The sequence below is a fragment of the Daphnia pulex genome, chromosome 4, assembly GCF_021134715.1.
Source record: "Daphnia pulex isolate KAP4 chromosome 4, ASM2113471v1".
Taxonomy (NCBI): Eukaryota; Metazoa; Arthropoda; class Branchiopoda; order Diplostraca; family Daphniidae; genus Daphnia; species Daphnia pulex.
The window spans coordinates 7,182,019-7,206,815 of NC_060020.1; the positions used below are offsets into that span (position 1 = coordinate 7,182,019).

Sequence of the window (24,797 nt, forward strand, 5' to 3'; positions counted from 1 at the left end):
CGGCGGTGTCTGCTGAACTGTACATGCTAGCCGGCCGTCGCCGCCGTGGGAGTTGTGTTACGGCGCTGCTGCTACTTTGCCATAAACATAAACTTGGCTTGTTATTCATACACGTCCGACGACGGTGGTAGAGACGTGTGTTGTGCGTACACGCTTTTTTTTAGGGGGAGAAAAAATATATATATATGTATTTATAAATAAATTGTTCCAGCAGAGTCGATCAGGTGTTGGATTTCAGTGAGTCATGGCCGCGGCTACTTATTTGGGGAGGTGCCAGAGAACCGGTGGTAAAATGGCCTTATTTAAATTTTTGTCGCTCTCGAGCCTTTCGTTCCTTGCACGCGAGGCTCTGCCTTAGATCCCGACCCCAGCGCTTTCAAATCACTCTCCGAAAAGCCCATTCAATTTGTCCTGGAAAACATTTCAACATTTTACCGCGTCGCCGTCACACACATTCACCAGAAAGCGCTGCCTGGGAAGGACTTTTGTTTACATCTCTCCCAAACCCGAGCTGGCGTCGCCATAAAAGCCATAGTGTTCATAATACATTCCGACGGATTGCCGTCCCTCCCACTCCCTCCTTCTTTTATTGTTATTTCTTGCTTCGTTATTCAGCGTACGCGTGAATCACGCCGAGTGTCAAAGCTGTTAGTAGTCACTAGATTGCCAGACGAGCAAACTACAGTTTTCGAATCCCGAAATACGTTAGCTGCCATCTAGTAGCGATCCCGCCTACTGCCAATCACTCGTCTCAAGTTTGAATATAAATAATCAGTTGTGTCGTGTGCGACCAACCTGATGTTGGGGATGTGGAAAAAAATCCACCAATCCATTTAGAAAGGTTGATTACAAATGATAGTTTTCCCAACATTCAATTGCTAACATCAAAACAATTTGTTCATCCGACTGCAAAGTTTAAAAAATTTCACATTCAAGATAGAACAATAGAATTTGAAACATTAATAGGCGGACAGGAAGTTTCAGTTGAAGGAGCCAATTTAAAGTAAGTCAATCACTATTAGATTGCTTAGTTGAATTGTACATGTTATTCATTCCGTAGAGTGTGCCACACACCTGGTCACAGCACTGACCACATTATCATACATTTGAAGGAAGAGAATTCTTTATTCACTATTCAGTGAGGACTGTATTTTGGGTGAAGGGACTGCCGTCCTTGAGGACCTGTACGATTTACGTGAACTATCTGAAAACTATACTTGGCCTTAATACAAGTAAAATTTATTCTAGACACGGATTGTCGATTGAGGTGAGCCTACATTTTAATAATCTAAGAATTTTTCTGTTTTTTCGTCACTCTATTCTTGTCATATTAAGGATCCCATTCACCGAATAGAGTACTATATCCATCATCAAAACGAAAGAGAGAAGCAGATTATTAAATACCTTTTATCTAACCATGGGAATAAATTGTCATTGTTAAGGGAATTTATGAAAATTTAGACTCAAGTCTTTATCTTGCTGCTGAGAGGAATGCTGAGCAACAACTTAAGAAATTGGAAAAAGAAGGTAAAGTTAAGAAACTTGCGATACTGTCAATTTGATCGATGGTTCAAACCCCTATTATTTACTCCCAACTTTCTACAGTGTATGCACTCGATCATTAATGAGACAAAATAAAGTGAAGCACCTTGTCTTCACGGTTAAATTAAACATTTATTCTTCTTTGGCAAATTAATTTAGAAAAAAGTCGCACCTCGGAACACCTTAAAGAATTTAAAACAGTTAGCGGAATACTGAGCGACGTCAAAAGGAAAAGTAGTGTGGGAGATGTATAAAACTGAACACGACGAATTAGCTGCAATTAGCTGCTACTGCGGTCTTCGCTGAGGCGGAGACCTCCGATTAAGAAGAATAAGAGATACAAAGTCCTCTAGTATCTCCTTGGTCACCGGTTCAATGATACTTCTACAGACAGCTAAAAATATATATATATTTTTTAAATTACGCGTTCATAAAGAATTGTCGATATAAAAAAGATGGCACTTGTTTACCTGTAGCAGTATGGTAACTGTTGGGGAAGCTTTTGTCTTTTCTTTCCCTCATAAAGACCCATTTGCCTTCGCCGCCGTTGTTCATTTTTTCATATCGACATTCAATAATTTTATTGTCAAGGGGGACCATCTCCTTGGTAGCTTTCATTATCGCAAAGGGGTCTTTCTTCCCACCGACATACAAATTACCTATCTTTTCTCTCAACATGCTAAAAAACCAAATTAAAATTAATTTCAACTACACGCCTATTTGTTACAGAAAGGTAACGAAATTACCCACGACGGTTATCGGTAACAATTTTTAGTCGAAAATCAACATAATTGTGAGAAGGTGGTTTCCACTTCAAGACGGAAGGGCACTGACCTGGTGTATAGCTCTATACATAAAAGAACACAACACGTTGACAATTAAAGTTAAGTTGAAATTATTTTGTGGCCATAGATATTGCAAAATCTTTTACCTCTTGTATTGGTTGGAAAACGAGACCATCAGCTTCATGCTGAAGTTGTGTCATAAACTTCTCTCCTAAAAGAGTGAAAGTAGCTGCCACGGGCAAGAATTCTTTCTGTTCAATGCCGATCGGCTCACGTTCTCGGATAATCCGTCCCGATTTCATGGCAACCACTCGCGGCTCAATTATTTCTTCCTGGAATTAAAAATGATATTCAATAAATCAAAAAGAAAAATCAGTAGAATAAATGTAAACACTGTTTACCAAGATCGTACGATAGCGGATCGTAAAATGTTCTTGAAAAACTTGATTCCCTTCTAGGGAGACGAGATCGTAGATCAATTAGCGCGGATGGCGCATCCCGTTTGCCTTATCAATGACCATCTCACCGTCTACTAAGGTGTTAACCAAATGATGCTTGTCAATGTGCGAAGAGAAGAACGACACACCTTCGATCTGAAACACTGCGTTGTCTCTGTCTATAAAGTAGACCTGTCCTTGTCCCATGATATACAACATATACCTGAATCCGACGTGAAAAAGTTTAGAGGTACCGTAAAACTATAAAGATGAGATCAATTACCTGGTGCCGTCAGCTTTACATGACACCATGTATGGATTTTCCAATAGTTTAATGTTTTTCTTGTCCATGGAAACCGGCTGACAGCCGGGGAATCCAGATGATGTGAAGCCCGTGAGACTTTTGATCCTTGATTGGACTTTGGTTGTAATATCCATATCAGTAGGCTTCACGTTGGGTATCCCTTCCATGAATTTGGCTTTGTCTTGTGCCACTTCTCGGCGTGGTTTTTTCTTCTTGGCTCCCGTACTGCCGCCGGCTTGGTCATCATCTTCGCTGTCTTTAATCGTGAACATGACTCTTAGGTTACGAGCATAGTTTTAATAAAATATACCATCAACAGCTTCTGTTTTTTCTTTGATGTGGGTATCATCATCAGCCTCACAATGCCACATTGGCAAGGCAGGAGCAGGTGGGGTGTCATCTATGTCACCATAGAGAGTGAATAGTTGTCGTGTATAGTCCTCCTTGTAGATTCCAGGGGGTCTATTGAAGAGAGGAAACACATGTTTGTTTGTTAAAGGTAAATAAACATATTAGTAAATAGTAGTTGCAACTAAAGAGCCCATCTTCGTCAACTTTTTTTTTTAAATTCTGGCTGTTTATTCATCTGTAGACTAAATGTTATCTTATTATGGTTCAAATTGGTGATAGTTACCTTGCTATAGAAAATTCATTGACCACATCTTTTACTGACCATTTCATGGCCTTTACCAAGTATGAAACAATGAGAAAGCCAGTTCGGTTGAAGCCATGGGTGCAGTGTACTCCAATTATTTGTGACGGATTCTTTGAAATGAATTCCGTGCAAATTTTGATGAAGAGGTCCACAGTTTCAGGGTTGGGAGTTTCACTGTGTCCTTTGCATTCGAGTTTCACGTACTTGCATGACTTTTGTTCTACTACATTCTTGTCGTAGTACCGGCTGGTATTAGTAAGATCGATCCAAAGGCCAATTTTCAACTTCAGCATATTTTTGGCTGATGAAAATACCATTTCAGGGTGAAAAGTATATTCATCGTCAACTTGACTATCGTATCTTGCATCCAGTGGCGTTTTAAATGCTAAAAATTTGCCTCCCACTGCAGAAATGGCTTTTCGAGGACAGTGTAGCCAACGTTGAGGAATTGGGCCTGGCCCGTTGTCAAGATTCCTTTTCCGGCTCATTTTTCGATATCAGAAAATGATTGTCAAAGTTGCTAAAATTTTACGAGATTTTAACTTTAACCACAGACTAAGAGGGTAAAGACCACGAACGGCTATAAACCCCTTGAAGCGATGCTCGTCCTATGCCGTATGGTGGCGCGTCGAGCACACAAATCTAGAGCCATTATTTTTCCTATTTCCCTACTGATTTGAGTCTTCACACACCGAAAGTTTATAATTAAACCATTAACATTTCAATAGTGATGTTTTGTGTAAATATAGCTTAGATATCCCCCATGTTGTGGGAATTTTTTTTAAATGTCTATGTCAATAGTTAATTAAATTAATTAAATTAAAAAGTCAATAGTTAATTAAATTTCTATCACATAGAAATTTAAAAAAATTCCCACAACATGGGGGATATCTAAGCTATATTTACACAAAACATCACTATTGAAATGTAAATGGTTTAATTATAAACTTACGGTGTGTGAAGACTCAAATCAGTAGGGAAAGAGGAAAAATAATGGCTCTAGATTTGTGTGCTCGACGCGCCACCATACGGCATAGGACGAGCATCGCTTCAAGCATTCCTCTTAGCCCTATCCCTGATCGTAGTCTTTACCCTCTTAGTCTGTGCTTTAACTGAGCTGATAGACGACGTCTGCCCACCAGAGTACGCGTACGAAAAAAAATTCTAACGCTGTTGTTGTTGTTGTGACATGCTCTACAAGCGTCCCGCTAGGGGGACAACAAATTTAGCTTGCCTCTGGCCCCTTGGCTGCCAACCTTTTTATCCCCCGCGTTAGCTCCCTACAATCGGTCTCATATATTTCATCCGTGTAATAGAAATTTAGGTGTATGCAACGGTTACAGAAAAAAATACATCCCATATTTCAACATATAAATTTTTAAATTTTGCAGGGGAAAAAAACATGCTCTAAACATAAAATTACTCGAAAGGAACGACACAAATAACTCAACAGTAAAACATTTCACCCCATCCAATGAGTCGTCAGTTTATAATGAGTCTTTTTAGTGTCACTCTTGGGTTTGTTGGTTGCTTAGCTGGCTCATTTGAATTTTTACCGATTCTAGAAGCTCGTTATCCTGCGATGAAGAAACTACCTGGCTGATCACATTCCTTAATGGGCGACACGCGCGGGATCTTTAGATTCGTCGGCCTTACTTCCTCGCTTTTTCGTCTCGGTAGCGAATTCCCAAGCATTAATCACCGATAATTCAGCAAGATTGTAATGCTCAAGAAAATTTGGTTGCACGAGCCAACATTTTCTTCCGTTCATTGCTCCGGCTTCTGTACATCTGCTATACGACGCAATTTGAGCAATTTTGGCCAATATTTGTGCTTTGGACGGACCTAAATTCATCCCAAATATTAATATAATAGTGAAAGCACGAATATTTAATTTGTAAAATTGTTACCTTTCTGGTTTTCTCCGTCTCTATTGCGTTCCAAATGCAACTGAAACTCTTGAACAATCGTGGATTTACCGAATAAGCTTCCATGAAGTACGCGAATAAGGTCAGGTATGTCTTTTTCATTAACGAAGCGTTTAGTTGTTTTCTTGTTGATGTTTTCATCCGGCTCCCCATATTCACTTTTTAGTTCTATTGGCAGTGTTGAAGACAATACAACCGCTGCGTTGCGCTCAAGAACTTTGAGATGCTGCGGATTAGGGTTAAGGTCATCCGACCAGCAACAACCGATCAAGCTGGGTTTGATATCAAACGTCTCCTTCTTCATTTCTCTCTCAAATTGCTCTTCCTTTAACTTGAGTTTAATTTTGGCTGCAGACGGGGATAGAGCTCTCTCGTCCTCGTCCTTCTCTCCTTCTTCGTCGCTCAAGTATCCATGGGGTACAAGGAATTCATTGACCTATGAATAAAAAGCTTGTTAGGTGCCAGTGAAAGATTTTTTAAATTCTCGTTTCAACAAAACGAACCTCATATTCGTCGGCTGGCTCTTTTTCTTCGCCTTCACCTTCGGAATCGGTCAAAGATTCGCCCGGTTCAACAGACTCCCATTCATCATCAGAATCGACATCGTAATCGAATATGACCTATAGAATGTTGGCGTACATTACTTGCTTCATTTATTTTGTCTTTTGAATTGTCTATACCTCTTTGCCGAAAGGACGTCTTGGACCCACTGTATTACTCGATTTTCTCCAGGTTCCCCAATAAGCAGGACGACGATTTTCATAAAACTTCAATAACTTGGGCCGCATTCTTCGAGAGACAGCATGGACGATCGTGGGGGCTTCCGCTTCGTCCTCGCCTATATTCAACGATACTTAATACGTTTCCGACATGAAGATAAATTTCACCTACCAATCACTTCCACATCATTATTCTCATTATCCTTATCAAGCGGCCAAGTAGCACCACAGCTTCTTCCTCTATTTTCTATGTACTGGCGAGGATTTAATTCAGTTGTAGGTTTCGACTTTTGCAGGATTTGCTCAAAATTTTCCTTTCTGAGTGTATCAAATTCCGTTCGAACAGTAGGGGCTAATTTCATGTTTTCTTTTATCTGTACACGGGTATCACACAAAAATATGAAAACGTTACCTCTTTGGAATAAGAATAGCAAAACATATCTTGTTAATGAAAACTTACCTGGAAAGGTGGGAACGCTAAGATACAGGTTAATGAATTGTGACATGAAGGTTGGTCATCACTCTTGGCCGGGGTTGTTTTCTTTTGAGTGAAAAAATTTGTAAACACTTGAGAGAGTCTTTCTTCTTGGGATAATGCAGGCTTTTTCTTGCCTTTCACTCCTTTCCTAGGAGTGGATGTTTCATCTGGCCGAGTCTTTCCTGAATCATCCATTGAAGCATCTGATTCGTCAGATGAAGGATAATCAACTAGTAAATTAAATGTTGAAGTCTTAGCAATGGTGACTCCTGTATCAAAAACGAGTAAAAACCTTGAGAATTTTTACGAGCATAGTTTTAATCAAATATACCATCAACAGCTTCTGTTTTTTCTTTGATGAGGGTATCATCATCAGCCTTACAATGCCACATTGGGAAGGCAGGGGCAGGTGCGGCCTCATCCATGTCACCATAAAGAGTGAAAAGTTCTCTAATATATTCTTGCTTTAAAATTCCCGGCGGTCTATTATAGAGAGGAAACACATGTTTGTTTGTTAAAGGTAAATAAACACACAAGTAAATAGTAGTTGAAACTAAGGAGCCCATCTTCGTCAACTTTTTTTTTAATTCACGCTGTTCATTCATCTGTAGACTAAATATTATCTTAATATGGTTAAAATTGGTGAGTTACCTTGCTTTAGAAAATTCCTTGACTGCAGCTCCTACTGACCAGTCCAAGGCCTGTACCAAGTATGAAACAATGAGAAAGCCGGTTCGGTTGAAGCCATGGGTGCAGTGGACTCCAATTATTTGTGACGGATTCTGTGAAATGAATTCCGTGCAAATTTTGATGAAGAGGTCCACAGTTTCAGGGTTGGGAGTTTCACTGTGTCCTTTGCATTCGAGTTTCACGTACTTGCATGCATTTTCTTCTACTACATTCTTGTCGTAGTACCGGCTGGTATTAGTAAGATCGATCCAAAGGCCAATTTTCAACTTCAGCAAATTTTTGGCTGATGAAAATACCATTTCAGGGTGAACATTATATTCATCGTCAACTTGACTATCGTCTCTTGCATCCAGTGGCGTTTGAAATGCTAAAAATTTGCCTCCCACTGCAGATTCAACTTGGTCTCAACACGCCGCGGCGGTACTTACCGCCGCCTGACGGGACAACCACCGCGGCGGTACGTACTGCCGCGGCAAATAATTTCCCCAAGATCACAGCGCCACTCGGTGGCGATGTGGGGCAAGGGCAATACACACGACGAACAGAAGATACCGCATAACTAACACCTTTTACGTTGTTGAGAAGCATTTGTACACAATTAAGAAATCATTTTATCTTTTAAATTTGGACGAAATAAGGTGTTAATAGGGCTTGCAGTGCAAAACATCACGGGCCACAAACTTCCAGCAACCAGCCCCCAGAACAAAGTAATTTGAATTATTATGAATTAGGACAAAAAAACACGCAGAAGAGAATTTACTAAATTAAGTAATGTTCTATCATGAAAAAATTCCTTTCGAACCCACCATTTTAACAAGATTTATTAATAATTCTGTAATATAATAACATTGGCGGTATTCAGTTTACTGATATTAATGTAGATGGCAGCACTTTCGCTTGTGTTTATGTTGCATTAAAGCATGGCCGATTGGGCGATTGGCCGTGATGTCATGGCTCTTGATTCCATCCACTGCATCCACTGACTCATCTCAAAAATTCCACTGTGAATCACTTCACAATTTTTATTTGTATTTCCTCTATCAATCATGGATGACACCACGGATCTAGTCATGTTAAACATAGTAAATTTAGTATTTAATAAATTTAACAGATTGTCCCAGCAAAGAGAAAGGTGCATGCCAAGACATGGCTCAGCCTCATTCAATTCAAATAGGGAAGGCTCAAATAGTTAAACATTATTGATTGCTCTTGTATTGATGCACAAGAAGTATACCACCAGTTGTGAACATGGGAGAAGCAGGCAAGTAAACTTTTCATAAATCCTTTCGTGCTGATTGTGCTGATCTCTTTCTTATGTTTAGAATTGACATGACTGCAAATTAAGTCAGAGTTTACATTTTTTGTGGCAAAGGGATCAATGAATATGAAGTTTGCTTTGACCAAGCTGTAGACCCAAAGTCTATTCCCTTCCAGCTGCTAAACCAGAACACGAGACAAAGTAGGCATTGGAAATTGCAAAGACATTTTATGGTGTGCCCCTTTACTGCCCTCACTTATTTGGGAACAATATAACAGCAGTTTTATTTTGGGATCAACTTAAGAATTTAATTTCTCTTTGTTTCTTTTTACTTCTCAGGTAACATTGTTTCAGTATACTGATCCTGCAGCTGAAGCGTGTGTTGTGAATAGCATTTCATTTTTACAACGTCCTTGTCAGGAAAATAACTGGAATCTTGGGAATGGTGCAACTAAATAGGTTTTGAATTGTGACTCATCATTCAGACTTCAAAGTACTAATGTATTTGTATCATTTCTATTTACATCAGATGGTATCGTGATGTACTCCAATGAGCATAATTATTCCTTCAGTGGCCATAAGAGTAGATGTGTCCTGCCCACACAGAAGCCAGAGCACCAAGTCTCATGTCATGAAAAAAAAAGCTCATGTTCTGTCGGTTCTGAATTGATTAAACTTCCCATTTAAAATTTATAATAAAACACATTTTTTGGAGGGTAAAATGGCACTCGTTGATGGGTTTCACTAAGCTGTACTCTTGCGTTTCAAATATTTTGGTGCTCAATTAAGTCAAGACGATCTTGGCCCTCACACTTTTGTGTAGCGTCACAATTGTATTGTTTTGAAATTAAAAATTCTCGCTGGTCACGTACGTGTTTATTTGAATACAATAAAAAAGATTTGTCCAATATTTCTCTTTGATTGCATTGTTTTTACACGCTGTATCCTGACTCGTCTATTTTTATATAAATCTACATAATTTTCCGTTAAGATATTATAAACACTGATAAATTAGTGTATAAGCTAGTACGGTCGTCGAGACTCAGGTAGACGGGACGAAGCCCCATTCCCCCCGCCGGTCTTTAATGGCAAGTGCCGTACAAAAAAAAATCCCAAATTTACGTCATATCTTGAAAACCGTTCTTCTTAGCGAGTTTTGGTCTTCGTATTTTTGTATCTAAACATGTTTAAAGTTATAATTATTAAGAAAAAACTGAAAAAAAATTCCGTCCCCAACGGCTTTCATTCAACGATGGCGGCGGCCGTGGGCCCACAGTCGGGGCTGTTTAGCGCATGAGTTCGTACCAGGTGGTAAAATCTTGCGAAATTAATTGCATGTGATCGATTAAAGATAGAGAAATTCTGTGTTCAGAAAATGAATTGGCGTGTAATTATCTCTCAAAAAATATAAAAATGAAATTATGCGCGTAAAAAATGTGCCTCGGGCAGAAAACTGCGATAAAGTTTTTTCGCCTTTCCTGTGAAGTAAAACACTCGTACTCCCCTTACGGATGGTAGTCGACACTCAGCCGGACTTCGGCTCGTGTTAAGCCGATGATTTTCCCTCCTCTCCGGTGTGTTTAGGGATACTTTCATTTTCATTTTTTTTTGTTTATGGCTAGATGGGAAATCCTACTTGACGTACCATAACAATAAAGACATATTTTTTGGAGTGTTATTATGTGATTTTTTTCTGTTTTCATTTTCATTTTGAGTATGATTTGTAGCATACCGTAAGTTCAACGTTAACTATTAGGAAGAATACAAAGTAACAGGTAATTATACAAGGTCAGGAATATTTAATTCTCTAAAGTATTAGATAACTTTTAAATTTTGCTAATTTTCAATCTGCTGAGACTGATTGAAACCTGCTTTTATAGTCAGGTCAATAAAGATAAAGCCAGTCAACATTGAAAATATTAACATAACAGAAGCAGATGTAATATATATGTATTTTCTTATAATTATTAGGCATTGGAAAGTTATAATCCTACAGCTAACAGACCAGACTATTCCATCCTCATCCATCTTCGCTCAAGTCAGCACACCTCATGGTCATTCGACAGACACTTTTCTCCTGTTGCATGGCAGTTCAAGCTAGATTATATGCTTGAAGAATGGTTCTTATCTTTCTAAACAACTTTTGTAAGTTACAAGATATGCATCTTATACAAGCAGGATTCCTTCCTCAAAGGCACAGTTCTGAAGTAGTACGATAGTCTTACATATTTTTACCCTTTCCTAAAACATTGCTGACTTGATAAATCAAAATATATAACTTTTTCACTTAATGAAAGCAGTTTTCATGTTAAGAGACAACCAAGGTGTGATTACTTGTTAAAAAATAGACAAAATTTAAACCATAAGAATTGTTCACTGATTTATTATTGTAAGAACTGAACGAGATGAATGCACTTCATTAGATTATTCTCATCATAGGCTTTAAAAAACAGAATTGGATTGATGTAACTTGGCTGACAAGGATAAAAAAAAATCATATATTAAGGTTATTGTTTGCTAAATCAGTTCAGTTAAATTTAAGATTACCTGGCCATTTTGAGTAGACATTTGAGAAAGACTTCAGAAACATTTCTTGTGATGTTCCAGGAGTATTGTTTTGAATTTCGTACAGGTATCCAAAAGATGTTCATCAAAAAAGAGATTAGCAGGTTCTTCCTTATCCTTTCCTGGTTTACCTGGTAGCCATTCTGAATAAACGTACTCTTCATCGAGGGCCTCCCTACACGCAAGAAGTGCAGCTGAAACTGGCAGACTTTAAATCGAACCTTCCTAAGAAAATACAGATATTTGTAAAGACTTTCGATTGACAATAAATGTATGTGCACAACATGTGCACGCAGAAATCATGATTTCTTAATGGGTCCGTATATACCTTTTTAACTGTGATAACAGTATAACATCGTTGGTTCCGGTATTTAATACACAAGTGTCCAGCTACAACTCCAACACCTGGAAAGAGGGAAGCAAGTTACAGGAACGTCTATAAATAAGAAATAGTGTTGTCACAACAAATGCTGAATTCAAAAATGGCCAAACAATATCAGTACCTTTCTCAATTTTTTGACCAAACTCGTTCATAAACTCGGTTGGTAATAGTTGCTCAGTTGAGTAGTTTTTACTTATTTTATAAACTCTGGCATGAAGTGGATTGAAAAAATGGAATGCATAATCACATTCCCAGCATAAATGTTGCTTACAATCATAACAGCATACGAGGATTCGGCCACTTTTCTTGCACACAGTGCACACACTATGAAACTGACTTCTCCTCTTGAGTTCGGCATTAACGAAAATAGTCTGTATTTCTGTTGTCCAAGCTCCATGAAGAGCTTCATTTCTTGACTGCCATTCTTTGCCTTTCAGTCTTTCTTTCCTGAGTTCCCTGTCAATCATCACATTTTCCATTATTTTTTACCAACAAATAGTAATAGAAAATAACATGCATTAAATAAGGAAGGAGTAAGTTTGGGAAACACTTACTCATCTCATCAACATCAACAGTAGTTTCAGTTGGATTCGTTACATTCTGAAACAAGTCCAAGCCTTCCAGCGGTGCAGCTGCTGGATGACCAGCAGCTTCTACATCCGCAGGTGGAAAATCATCTGTTATGTACGTTGTTATTTGATTTGATGCCATCTACCTACATGAACTAGAGTTTGGCTTGTGGGTTTTAGAACTGAGAAGCTTTGGGCTTGAAAAATGAAAGATTTGATTGTTGTCTGAGGTTTGAACCTCTATTAGGCTCACCCAACCGCTGCAATATCTTTTTGGCGTTCTTTTCATCTTTCTTTTTCGACTCATTTAAATCTGTTTGAACAGAAGAATTTGAAAACATCTTACAGATAACGTTTCGAAAAAATGTAAGAAAAATACCTGGGTCTTCAGGAGGTTGATCCATTTTCAGAGCACTTACTTAAGTTTCAATAAGACCGTACGAAATATTGCTTAAATTGTCAAAGCTTTAGCAATTAGCAGACAATACTTATTGTTTACCTTTAAGAAAAGCTACCGGCCTGCCGCCACCGAGTGGCGCTGTGATCTTGGGGAAATTATTTGCCGCGGCAGTACGTACCGCCGCGGTGGTTGTCCCGTCAGGCGGCGGTAAGTACCGCCGCGGCGTGTTGAGACCAAGTTGTGCAGATTTGGCCTTTCGAGGACAGTGCAGCCACCGTTGAGGAATTGGACCTGGCCCGTTGTCAAGATTCCTTTTCCCTCTCATTTTTCGATATCAGAAAATGATTGTCAAAGTTGCTAAAATTTTACAAGATTTTAACTTCCTGAGCTGATAGACGACGTCTGCCCACTAGCGTACGAAAACTGCTGCTCTAGTTTCTTCTGACGATTTATTTACTTTTTTCCTCAGTCCTCATGCTGTCGTAAACATGCTACAGCGTCCCGCCAGGGGGACAACAAATTTAGCTTTTTCAAACCACTGTCGGCTGAATTTGAAATTTTTAACCGTTGAAAAATTTCTTGCACAAATGATGTTGATTTTCGGCACAATCAAAGGAACAGATCCTATATCCTTCACCTTCATCTTTCTTTCTCGCACTTTCTAGCTGCAGATAAACGAGATTCTTTATTTGACTAATAGATGGCGCCGCTGCTCGGGTTGGCCCGAGACCTTGCGGTGCGACCCGGTGCCCGCCCCGTACAAAAAATACCTCGGTGGATTCATATTTTCTTTTCTTTTCTTTAGCCCGGGTGGCCCGGGTTGTCATGGCCCGGGCTACAGAATCGGCTCAATATTTGTAGCAGGGCACAATATTTGCAATAGAAAATCTTTCATAGAAGTAGTCCACAGAACAACAGGTTGCTGTTTACTAATTAAAATTTGGTTTCCCGCCTGAAAGTAAAGCGTCCAAAAGGATTAGATCAGCCAGTGTATAGGTGTGGGTGAATGATTAATCGAATAATCATTATCATTTCCTTCCTCCCTTTTTTAAAAAAAAGAAAAAAATAAATTTTACAGCCGACGTAATTGAATCAAATTTAACGGGATAGTCGGTTAACTTTATAGTACTACGTGTACATATATATTACACCAATGACTCCGCGCTACGGATCCTGCTAGGGTGCGTGTGGTTCCTGACCGTGATGATCCTGCCTATTTTTCTAAAAAATCTTTCTGTGTTTTCGGACATCCCACGGCCGTTTCCAATCAAAGTCGACTCGATGAGTTTTCCCGAAGTTGACGTAGGAGAAGAAGAAGGAAAAAAAAATCCTCACGTACAAAAGGGGGAGGGAGGGAGGATATAACTGCTGACGTTTGAGGAGGAGGACTGGTGGTGTCGTGGCTTACTCATCAAGTTCAGCAGCAAGCCTCCCCTTCTTGCTTCCTCCGACAAAAACCTAAACCACCGCGCCTTCAGTCACGCGGCGGGCTCTCGGTGTCTTATCGAAGACCGACACGCATTCCTAAACGAGAACAGGCACCGCCATTATATTGGGGAATGGTCGCTCTCTCTCTCTCGGTCGCCTTTATGTCGCAGCAGCAGTTGGAAGCTCGGAGCAACGCACTGCTGCCGCTCCTTCGCCACTTCAACTTCATTATTTTGACTTTTAGACTATTCTTTTTTAAGAAAAAGACATTGGACATCATCTTCAGTATTATTATTAGTATATATAGACCCACGGTCGGCCGAGTTCTAAAGAGAAAAAAAAAATTGAAATTCAATTCCCCTGGTCGTGCTCAGTGACTTGTTGTATGTGTGTATGTCTGTGATTGTTTGGGAATTGGCTTTTTTTTGTGGGCACCACCGAACTCTGAACTTTGACCCAACGCCACACCAGCAGCGCATCAACTTGTGTGCACACGGTCACTGGTATATATTAGCTCCTCCCTGCTTATGGCCAGAGAAAGAAGAAGAGACACCACACCACCTCCTGGTCGGCACTGATAGCAGGGGAAGTTGATATGTTAATGGGCAGCCCGATGATAAATATACACATCGATAGGAGAGATCTGGTATGTGCTCTCTCTGTGTGTATGTGTATATGTGCCCTGTCTGAATATACGTGTGGGGTGATGGATCCTGGAACAACAACACCCACTGACGACCGACATCCACAAAAAAGAAAAAAGAAATTTTAAAAGAGAGAAAAAAAATGAAGCTGATTGCCAGACCGTAGACGATAAGACCCGAGTCCTCCTCCCATCTTTTCCTTTCGACTTAATATGATATTAATTGTAATTGGAGCGGAGCTCGCTCACATACGCACATAAACAGATGCAGACAGACACACAGAGTTTGTCCATGACGTCAGGAAAAAGAATCCAGCCGTCTGTGATTGAAACCGGGACCTTAGAACGTGTTTCACTTCAGTCGCTTCTCTATTGGTATATTTATATCACACACACACACACACACACTGTAGTTGTTTAGACGACTGACGAACTGATATCACATATAAGAGTGAGAATGAAACAAACATGAAATTTATGCCCGGGTAAAGTAAATAGCAGAAAAATAGAACTATGAAGGACTTCGACCCGCCTCGCATTTAGTTGGACCCGGATGATTTACGGATGTGTCGAACATTTTCCTATTTCTTTCCCCCCTCCAAAAAAAAAAATGTTCATCAGTTGAGGGACGTAAGCAAAGTTCATGTATAGACACACCGCGATATAGTAGGTTTTCATATAATCTGGAACTGGAGGCGTTGGTGGCGGGGGTTTATTCTTTCTTGCTTCGACTCAATTTTTATTTCGTTTTTTTAAATTCCCCTCCGACTTTCCTCCCCCCTTTTGGTGGTGCGATAAAGGGAAACGAGCAGGTCAGCGAGACACATAAACCAGAATGAAAGTGCGCCGTAAGTTTTGCCGGAGCCTTCAAGAATCACCAATACTTGGGGGCCCGCAGACTGGATACGTGTGGGTCTGCTGGCTCCATATAATAACAGCCAAGCGTCGAGTTAAAAGAGCTGAAGAAGAAGAGGCGCGGGAGAAAGAAAAGGCCGTTTATTGAAACCAGAGCCGGTCGTTGTAGCTTGTAGCCATTTAGAAAGAAGAAGAAGAAGAAAAACCTGCGAGGCGATAAAAAATAAAGCAACGAGAGGCCTAGTTTTGTAGCGCAGCCATATTTCTTTTCGACTGGGAAAGAGAAGAAGAAAAAGAAAAAAAACTTTATGATTATTTCAGGCCAACTGAAACTCGACGTTTTTTTTTTCTCGAAAGAGATATATTTGCTTCTCTTTCTGTCTATTTTTCTTCGTTTATTTTTCTTTTTCTTATTTCTTGAAACCTTGGTGTAGGATAAGGCGCGTTAGAATAACCTCTGACCTGTCCAAAGGTTCAGGTCAATAGGTTTTCCTCGTATACAATCACGCTCTAGCTGCTGTGGTCGATCTGTGTGGAAGAAAAAAAACGGCGGTGTCTGCTGAACTGTACATGCTAGCCGGCCGTCGCCGCCGTGGGAGTTGTGTTACGGCGCTGCTGCTACTTTGCCATAAACATAAACTTGGCTTGTTATTCATACACGTCCGACGACGGTGGTAGAGACGTGTGTTGTGCGTACACGCTTTTTTTTAGGGGGAGAAAAAATATATATATATGTATTTATAAATAAATTGTTCCAGCAGAGTCGATCAGGTGTTGGATTTCAGTGAGTCATGGCCGCGGCTACTTATTTGGGGAGGTGCCAGAGAACCGGTGGTAAAATGGCCTTATTTAAATTTTTGTCGCTCTCGAGCCTTTCGTTCCTTGCACGCGAGGCTCTGCCTTAGATCCCGACCCCAGCGCTTTCAAATCACTCTCCGAAAAGCCCATTCAATTTGTCCTGGAAAACATTTCAACATTTTACCGCGTCGCCGTCACACACATTCACCAGAAAGCGCTGCCTGGGAAGGACTTTTGTTTACATCTCTCCCAAACCCGAGCTGGCGTCGCCATAAAAGCCATAGTGTTCATAATACATTCCGACGGATTGCCGTCCCTCCCACTCCCTCCTTCTTTTATTGTTATTTCTTGCTTCGTTATTCAGCGTACGCGTGAATCACGCCGAGTGTCAAAGCTGTTAGTAGTCACTAGATTGCCAGACGAGCAAACTACAGTTTTCGAATCCCGAAATACGTTAGCTGCCATCTAGTAGCGATCCCGCCTACTGCCAATCACTCGTCTCAAGTTTGAATATAAAATAATCAGTTGTGCGACCAACCTGATGTTGGGGGTGCGGAAAAAAAAATCACCATCAATTATAACAAAGGTTGATTACAAATTATAGTTTTCCAACATTCAATTGCTAACATCAAAACAATATGTTCATCCGACTGCAAAGTCTCAAAAATTTCACATTCAAGATAGAACAATAGAATTTGAAAAATTAACCGATGGACAGGAAGTTTCAGTTGAAGGAGCCAATTTCGGCCAATTTAGGTAAGTCAATCACTATTGCATGGTATGCTTAGTTGAATTGTGCATGTTATTCATTCCGTAGAATGTACCACACACCTGGTCACAGCACTGACCAAATTATCATACATTTGAAGGAAGAGAATTCTTTATTCAGTGAGGACTGTATTTTGGGTAAGGAACTGCCGTCCTTGAGGACCTGTACGATTACATGAACTCACTGAAAACTATACTTGGCCTTAATAAAAGTAAAATTTATCCTGGACGCGGACCGTCGATTGAGGTGGACCCCACATTGTAAAAATCTAATCATTTTCTGTTTTTTCGTCACTCTATTCTTGTTGTATTTAGGATATAGGATCCCATTCAACGAATAGAGTACTATATCCATCATCAAAACGAAAGAGAGAAGCAGATAATCAAATACCTTTTATTAAACCATGGTAATAAAATGTCATTGTTAAGGGTATTTATGAAAATTTCGACTCAAGTATTTATCTTGCTGCTGAGAGGAATGTTGAGCTACAACTTAAGAAATTGGAAAAAGAGGGTAATTTTAAGAAACTTGCGATACTGTCGGGTACAATTTGATCGATGGTTCAAACCCCTATTATTTACTCCCAATTTTCTACAGTGTATGCACTCGATAATTAATGAGACAAAATCAAGTGAAGCACCTTGACTTCACGGTTAAATTTAACATTTATTCTTCTTTGGCAAATTAATTTAAAAGTCAGGACCACGAGAAATACAAGTGAACACGACGAATTAGTTGCAATTAGCTGCTAATGCGGTCTTCGCTGAGGTGGAGACCGCCGATTTAATAAAGTTCTCTAGCATCTCCTTGGTCACCGGTTCACTGATACTTCGTAAGACAGCTATATATATATATATATTTTTAAATTACGCGTTCATAAAGAATTGTCGATATAAAAAAGATGGCACTTGTTTACCTGTAGCAGTATGGTAACTGTTGGGGAAGCTTTTGTCGGTTCTTACCCTCATAAAGACCCATTTGCCTTCGCCGCCGTTGTTCATTTTTTCATATCGACATTCAATAATTTTATTGTCAAGGGGGACCATCTCCTTGGTAGCTTTCATTGTCGCGAAGGGAGTGTCATTCTTCCCACCGACATACAAATTGCCAATCCGTTTTCGTAGCATCCTAAAAAACCAAATTAAAATTAATTTCAACTACCGCCTATTTGTTACAGAGAGGTAACGAAATTACCCAGGACGGTTATCGATTTCAATTTTTAGTCGAAAATCAACAGAATTGTGAGAAGGTGGTTTCCACTTCAAGACGGACGAGCACTGACCTGCTTTATAAGGCTATACAATAAAAGAACACAACACGTTGACAATTAAAGTTAAGTTGAAATTATTTTGTGGCCATAGATATTGCAAAATCTTTTACCTCTTGTATTGGTTGGAAAACGAGACCATCAGCTTCATACTGAAGTTGTCTCATAAACATCTCTTCTAAAAGAGTGGAAGTAGCTGCCACGGGCCTGAATTCTTTCTGTTCAATGCCGATCGGCTCACGTTCTTCTCGGATAATCCGTCCCGAATTCATGGCAACCACTCTAGGTTCAATTATTTCTTTCTGGAATTAAAAATGATATTCAATAAATCAAAAAGAAAAATCAATAGAATAAATTTAAACATTGGCCTACTTCGATCGCACTGTAGCGGATCGAAAAATTGTCTTGACATATTTGATTCCCTTCTAGGGAGACGAGATCGTAGATCAAATAGCGTGGATGGCGCATCCCGTCAGCCTTATCAATGACCATCTCACCGTCTACTAAGGTGTCAACCAAATGATGCTTGTCATCATGCGAAGAGAAGAACGATACACCCTCGATCTGGAACACTGCGTTGTCTCTGTCTATAAAGTAGACCTGTTCTTGTCCCATAATGTACATCATGTACCTGAATCCGACGTGAAAAAGTTAAAAGGTACCGTAAAACTATAAAGACGAGATCAATTACCTGGTGCCGTCAGCTTTACATGACACCATGTATGGATTTTTAAATTGATTTCTCATTAATTCAATGTTTATATTATCCATGGAAACAGGCTGACAGCCGGGGAATCCAGATGATGTGAAGCCCGTGAGACTTTTTATCTTTGATTGGACTTTGGCTGTAATATCCCTATCAGTAGGCTTCACGTTGGGTATCCCTTCCATGAATTTGGCTTTGTCTTGTGCCACTTCTCGGCGTGGTTTTTTCTTCTTATTAGTACTACAGCTGGCTTGGTCATCACCTTTGTTGTCTTTAATCGTGAACATGACTCTTAGGTTATTAAGAGAATAGTTTTAATATAAAATATACCATCAACAGCTTCTGTTTCTTCTTTGATGTGGGTATCATCATCAGCCTCACAATGCCACATTGGCAAGGCAGGAGCAGGTGGGGTGTCATCTATGTCACCATAGAGAGTGAATAGTTGTTGTATATAGTCCTCCTTGTAGATTCCAGGGGGTCTATTAAAGAGAGGAAACACATGTTTGTTTGTTAAAGGTAAATAAACATATTAGTAAATAGTAGTTGAAACTAAAGAGCCCATCTTTGTCAACCTTTTTTTTTTTTAAATTCAGGCCAATTTATTCATCTGTAGAGTAAATGTTATCCTATTATGGTTCAAATTGGTGATAGTTACCTTGCTTTAGAAAATTCATTGACCGCAGCTTCTACTGACCAGTCCATGGCCTGTACCAAGTATGAAACAATGAGAAAGCCAGTTCGGTTGTAGCCGTGGGTACAGTGGACTCCAATAATTTCTAAAGGATTTTGAGAAATGAATTCCGTGCATTGCTTGATGAAGAGGTCCACAGTTTCAGGGTTGGGAGTTTCACTGTGTCCTTTGCATTCGAGTTTCACATATTTACATGCATTTTGTTCTACTACATTCTTGTCGTAGTACCGGCTGGTATTAGTAAGATCGATCCACAGCCCAATTTTCAACTTCAGCATATTTTTGGCTGATGAAAATACCATTTCAGGGTGAAAAGTAAATTCATCGTCGATTTGATTTTCGTATCTTGCATCTAATGGAGTTTTGAATGCTAAAAATTTTCCTCCAACTATAGAAAAGGCTTTTCGAGGACAGTGCAGCCACCGTTGAGGAATTGGGCCTGGCCCGTTGTCAAGATTCCTTTTCCGGCTCATTTTTCGATATCAGAAAATGATTGTCAAAGTTGCTAAAATTTTACGAGATTTTAACTTCCTGAGCTGATAGACGACGTCTGCCCACTAGCGTACGAAAATTGCTGCTCTAGTTTCTTCTGACGGTTTATTTACTTTTTTCCTCAGTCCTCATGCTGTCGTAAACATGCTACAGCGTCCCGCCAGGGGGACAACAAATTTAGCTTTTTCAAACCACTGTCGGCTGAATTTGAAATTTTTAACCGTTGAAAAATTTCTTGCACAAATGATGTTGATTTTCGGCACAATCAAAGGAACAGATCCTATATCCTTCACCTTCATCTTTCTTTCTCGCACTTTCTAGCTGCAGATAAACGAGATTCTTTATTTGACTAATAGATGGCGCCGCTGCTCGGGTTGGCCCGAGACCTTGCGGTGCGACCCGGTGCCCGCCCCGTACAAAAAATACCTCGGTGGATTCATATTTTCTTTTCTTTTCTTTAGCCCGGGTGGCCCGGGTTGTCATGGCCCGGGCTACAGAATCGGCACAATATTTGTAGCAGGGCACAATATTTGCAATAGAAAATCTTTCATAGAAGTAGTCCACAGAACAACAGGTTGCTGTTTACTAATTAAAATTTGGTTTCCCGCCTGAAAGTAAAGCGTCCAAAAGGATTAGATCAGCCAGTGTATAGATGTTATACCATTGAAAAAGTAGTAGTCGAGCAAAAAAACGTGTGCAGTTTACGCCGATGCGCACCACAGCGGCCGATAGCAGAACCTAGATTGTTATTACGCTTGACAACCTGAGATCCTTTGTTCGACAAAAAGGCCTTGTTCGACTGTCGGGGGTTGGGAGTTTCACTGTGTCCTTTGCATTCGAGTTTCACGTATTTACATGCATTTTGTTCTACTACATCCTTGTCGTAGTACCGGCTGGTATTGGTAAGATCGATCCATAGCCCTAGTTCCAACTTCATATTCTTGGCTGATGAAAATACCATTTCTGGGTGAAAAGTATATTCATCGTCGACTTGACTATCGTATCTTGCATCTAGTGGAGTTTTGAACGGTAAAAACTTTCCTCCAACTATAGAAAAATCTTTTCGAGGACAGTGCAGCCACCGTTGAGGAATCGGGCCTGGCCTATTGTCAAGATTCCTTTCCCAGCTCATTTTTTCAAACTATAGATTGTTTCTGAACTGTCATACAAATCGAACTCTTGTTTTATTCTATTCGTGACGTTCGTGATGCATGGTTTTCACTTCAACGACGTAAATGAACAACCCGCTGCTGGAGATTCAAAACAGTCAACAACGACGAGTCAACACTCAACATGTGACTAACAATAAGTGAAGTTAAATTGCGCACTGATAGATGGCGTGCATTATATGCGAAGGCGGGATTTTCAATTTCAAACAAATAGTATATAGGCTTAGTCGTATGACGCGTCGTTTGTAAAAATATGCTGCTAAACCCACAATGCACCCTATTGAAGTTGTTATATTGAAGTTGTTCCTCATCATCTTCAGTTACATGTTTGAAATCATGACATTAATTATTTTGACTCCACGCTCAGCGCAATCATTCGTCACCTCTAGAGATTTGACGAAATTTGCAACTGAAGATGAGGAACAACTTCAATATGCACTTTTAAGTTATAGAACACCATCGACGATTAGTTCCATCCCTCACCAAAGAAAATTCGAATAATCAACTATTTCCGTAAATTGTTCAAAAAGGCACTTGAAATTTTCTATGTTGTAATCATTTGCGGCAATACCAAATAAAATAGGACAAAGTTTAAATTTTCAGCAAAAATTGCTTTCTTAGTGTGCAATCTACAGTTAAAATAAGAAATTGATCATGTAAGAACTGACCCAAAAAAAAATAAAAAAACAGGGTTTTGGGTTTTTTTTCATTTGCGGCAATAGTAGATTTAATTTAAAAAAAAAATCAGTGTTATTTTAACGATATTTTAGTCGGTCACAAAAAATTTGGTGCAAAAATTCCGACTTTCATCGGAAATGAAACACCCTAGGTTGACATTCATGATTCATCTAAGAAAGAGATTTATTGATACATTCGAGAACTTTCGGCAATTCCAATCGGTCTTTCATCATTTGAATCACAGGTTTTTTGGCAGAATGACCGTCGATCAGTTCTGGAAGTCAAAAACAATTTGATAGAAGTAAAATAAACGAAGAAAAAGTTACTACAGTCATAACCTACACTTTTATTTAATATGTATTAATTTAATAAAGCGAGTTTTTAAGTTAAATTTTTCAAAATCTGAATTTTTTGAATTTAGTTACGAAACAATTGACACGCGAAACCGCGATGTGAATTGCCTCTATAACTTTTTGATATCTTTTGGTCTTAAAAAAAAGAAGAAATTATTTTATCTTCAACGTATTTTTTTTAAATTTTATGAGTTACAATTCCAGCGTTATTAAAGTTATAAACCGAAATAAAAATGACCCAACATGCCCCTTCAACGGGGCTAGTTGCCTTTCCCTGAAATTCTAATGGTAAACAGCCGACACGGGGGTTTATTTGAAACCTCGATTTTGATAAAATAAATCATAATAACAACGATTTATTTTTTCAATGTGGTTTATATATAATTCCCTTGATTAGTTTTTAATATCCATAAGTAATTTGAGCTTATTCTAAAATTCAGTTATTCTCAGCAAAAGCAATTTTCCATAAGCCAACTAGCCCTACGGTGAAAGGTAGAAATAGCCCCAACAATAAAGGTCGTCTACTCTACACAAAATATATTTTAACTTTTAAGCCACTATAATCTATTTTTCTGTTTACGCCTTTGCATATAGTCAAAAGAAGATGAAATTCTCTATTTCTTTAGTATTTTTAAATATTTTTATCATTATTCCAAAAGAAATTATCTGAGAAACCTTTTCGAAAAATTTTACATCAGAAAAGTGAAAAAATGGTTTTTATTGTTTATCTTCAGAACGGCTAGTCATGTATTCTTGAAATTTGCAATATTAGTGCACATGATAATGATGCACACATGATTAAAAGCTCAAATTTTTAAATTAAAAACATAGCTTAATTAACTAGAAAAGAGCGACCTGCTCAGGCCTTTTAGCCCCACTCTCCCCTAAGTCTATTACAGTGATATACCTGAAATCTTCGTTTTCCTCGACATAGAACATATCGACAATATTGGCGCAAATTGGGCAACTCTCTCGAATTTGATTCGTTGTTGGCGTCAATTAATTGTATCCACATCACAACCACATCCTGCCTTAAGAAACTGCCACTATCCCGTCACTATTAAAATATCCTGTCGGCAGTACACTGAATTTCTTGTCGTCGTTGATGAACACTATTATTTTTGCCATCCAACCCCTCGCGATGCTCGTGAGTTTCCTTATTATCTTCAGTAGAACCTACCCAAAGTTTGGGAACGCGCGAGAAAACTCTATGGAAACAGTCGTTTTTCTTGGTGTTCCCAAAAATCCAATTTTCGTCGGAACACGCCATTTTTTTTGGCCGTAGCCATAATGGGTAGGAATTAGCTGATTTTTTTTTCAGATTTTAAATTTAAAACGGTTATTTATTTTTCGGCCCGTTCTATTCCCCCCCCATTTCCACCCCGTGCGCCTTTTCCTCTGTTAAACAGAGAAAACGGGCTTATGACGAGGTGACAAACACGGGCAAAAAAAATAAATTCTGTTTTCAATTCAAAATTGACTACATTGATTATGACGCGAACGACAATTGTTTTCGCCGCCATATAAGGTTTACGGAAAAATACAAAAATAATGCATATTAGCTATATTTACATGGATATAAACTTTGTTCATTTCTATTTTAATTTTTAATTTTAGACCCATTATTTTAGGAAATATGGACATTAAAAAAATTGATATTTTGAGAAATTGGGGACAGCAAATTTTACTGCAGTTGAGATGAGCAGGGAGATTTGACTGCGGAGCTAAGCTATTTTTTCATAAATTGCAAATCTCAATTAACACGATAATTCATAAATTTTTTTACAGACACATAGAATCGATGTAGGGGAACACGATTTCATTTTTTTCAATTTTTTTACAATTTTAAGGCTTATAAAGCAATCGTCCCACCCTACCCAACCTACCCTGGTAGCACACTGACATCCATCGTCTATCATATAGATGTCTTAATGTCTAAATCATATCTGATCTAGCTACAACCTAAATTGGATATCACATGGATACTCAATTTTCTACGGTCTTATACTATCTTCGTATAGATGTTCTATAGATCTACGTTTCTCATACGATCACGGACATCCAATTGTGTCTAAACATGACGTCTGTGAGATGTCCAAATTATCTGTCCACAGGATAGATGAGGAAGACAAGGACTTTAAATTTTCATAATTTTAACTGCTAATATTAATTTAGAGTGGTTGAACCAAATACAGTTGGAAAGTAATAGAGAGTGTGGAGTGGGTAGAGCACT

General features: G+C 39.0%; 3 protein-coding genes and 4 long non-coding RNA genes across 9 annotated transcripts; 3 read left to right on the forward strand and 4 right to left on the reverse strand.

Moving 5' to 3' along the window:
* Positions 1 to 1,562: 1,562 nt before the first annotated feature.
* LOC124192543 (mRNA-capping enzyme-like) lies at positions 1,563 to 4,400 on the reverse strand. Its single transcript, XM_046585900.1, has 9 exons — positions 3,703 to 4,400; positions 3,379 to 3,530; positions 3,048 to 3,324; positions 2,812 to 2,987; positions 2,729 to 2,769; positions 2,474 to 2,659; positions 2,289 to 2,389; positions 2,013 to 2,221; positions 1,563 to 1,936 (listed from the first exon to the last, which is right to left on the reverse strand). The coding sequence occupies exons 1-9, from the start codon at positions 4,209 to 4,211 to the stop codon at positions 1,830 to 1,832; spliced, it is 1,758 nt and encodes a 585-aa protein (XP_046441856.1). The 5' UTR covers positions 4,212 to 4,400; the 3' UTR covers positions 1,563 to 1,829.
* A 618-nt stretch (positions 4,401 to 5,018) lies between these two features.
* LOC124192045 (chromatin assembly factor 1 subunit A-like) lies at positions 5,019 to 13,150 on the reverse strand. Its single transcript, XM_046585184.1, has 9 exons — positions 12,959 to 13,150; positions 7,500 to 7,929; positions 7,180 to 7,331; positions 6,831 to 7,117; positions 6,543 to 6,744; positions 6,332 to 6,489; positions 6,155 to 6,271; positions 5,634 to 6,087; positions 5,019 to 5,568 (listed from the first exon to the last, which is right to left on the reverse strand). Exons 1-9 carry the CDS (start codon positions 13,035 to 13,037, stop codon positions 5,336 to 5,338), a joined length of 2,112 nt encoding a protein of 703 aa, XP_046441140.1. The 5' UTR covers positions 13,038 to 13,150; the 3' UTR covers positions 5,019 to 5,335.
* Positions 7,936 to 8,736, forward strand: LOC124192050. The gene is made up of 2 exons (XR_006873562.1): positions 7,936 to 8,245; positions 8,650 to 8,736. It is a non-coding gene; the product is annotated as an uncharacterized LOC124192050 (long non-coding RNA).
* LOC124192049 lies at positions 8,862 to 9,706 on the forward strand. 2 transcript variants are annotated; one of them, XR_006873561.1, is made up of 3 exons: positions 8,862 to 9,029; positions 9,136 to 9,255; positions 9,326 to 9,706. It is a non-coding gene; the product is annotated as an uncharacterized LOC124192049 (long non-coding RNA). The 2 variants fall into 2 exon arrangements; XR_006873560.1 differs by having other exon boundaries at positions 8,862 to 8,997.
* Positions 10,322 to 11,087, forward strand: LOC124192047. Its single transcript, XR_006873557.1, has 2 exons — positions 10,322 to 10,571; positions 10,768 to 11,087. It is a non-coding gene; the product is annotated as an uncharacterized LOC124192047 (long non-coding RNA).
* On the reverse strand, positions 11,164 to 12,805 carry LOC124192048. 2 transcript variants are annotated; one of them, XR_006873559.1, is made up of 6 exons: positions 12,692 to 12,805; positions 12,463 to 12,625; positions 11,865 to 12,396; positions 11,690 to 11,797; positions 11,344 to 11,586; positions 11,164 to 11,270 (listed from the first exon to the last, which is right to left on the reverse strand). It is a non-coding gene; the product is annotated as an uncharacterized LOC124192048 (long non-coding RNA). The 2 variants fall into 2 exon arrangements; XR_006873558.1 differs by having other exon boundaries at positions 11,865 to 12,199; positions 12,298 to 12,625.
* A 4,701-nt stretch (positions 13,151 to 17,851) lies between the features above and the next one.
* LOC124192046 (mRNA-capping enzyme-like) lies at positions 17,852 to 20,718 on the reverse strand. Its single transcript, XM_046585186.1, has 8 exons — positions 19,837 to 20,718; positions 19,509 to 19,660; positions 19,164 to 19,449; positions 18,845 to 19,103; positions 18,586 to 18,774; positions 18,400 to 18,500; positions 18,122 to 18,333; positions 17,852 to 18,046 (listed from the first exon to the last, which is right to left on the reverse strand). The coding sequence occupies exons 1-8, from the start codon at positions 20,343 to 20,345 to the stop codon at positions 17,937 to 17,939; spliced, it is 1,818 nt and encodes a 605-aa protein (XP_046441142.1). The 5' UTR covers positions 20,346 to 20,718; the 3' UTR covers positions 17,852 to 17,936.
* Between the last annotated feature and the right edge of the window lie 4,079 nt (positions 20,719 to 24,797).

Excerpts from the sequence above, each read along its gene's own strand:
- LOC124192046 (XM_046585186.1), bottom strand. The coding sequence starts at position 20,345 with ATGAGCCGGAAAAGGAATCTTGACAACGGGCCAGGCCCAATTCCTCAA. Across the intron at positions 19,661-19,836 it reads AATGAATTTTCTAAAGCAAG|ACCCCCTGGAATCTACAAGG; the intron begins GTAACTATCACC and ends TCTCTTTAATAG. Across the intron at positions 18,334-18,399 it reads GAAATCGATAACCGTCCTGG|GATGCTACGAAAACGGATTG; the intron begins GTAATTTCGTTA and ends TTGGTTTTTTAG.
- LOC124192543 (XM_046585900.1), bottom strand. The coding sequence starts at position 4,211 with ATGAGCCGGAAAAGGAATCTTGACAACGGGCCAGGCCCAATTCCTCAA. Across the intron at positions 2,660-2,728 it reads TCCGCTATCGTACGATCTTG|GAAGAAATAATTGAGCCGCG; the intron begins GTAAACAGTGTT and ends TTTTAATTCCAG. Across the intron at positions 2,390-2,473 it reads TTTTCCAACCAATACAAGAG|AGCTATACACCAGGTCAGTG; the intron begins GTAAAAGATTTT and ends TTTTATGTATAG.
- LOC124192045 (XM_046585184.1), bottom strand. The coding sequence starts at position 13,037 with ATGAGAGGGAAAAGGAATCTTGACAACGGGCCAGGTCCAATTCCTCAA. Across the intron at positions 6,490-6,542 it reads TAATGATGTGGAAGTGATTG|GCGAGGACGAAGCGGAAGCC; the intron begins GTAGGTGAAATT and ends CGTTGAATATAG. Across the intron at positions 6,088-6,154 it reads AGCCAGCCGACGAATATGAG|GTCAATGAATTCCTTGTACC; the intron begins GTTCGTTTTGTT and ends TTTTATTCATAG.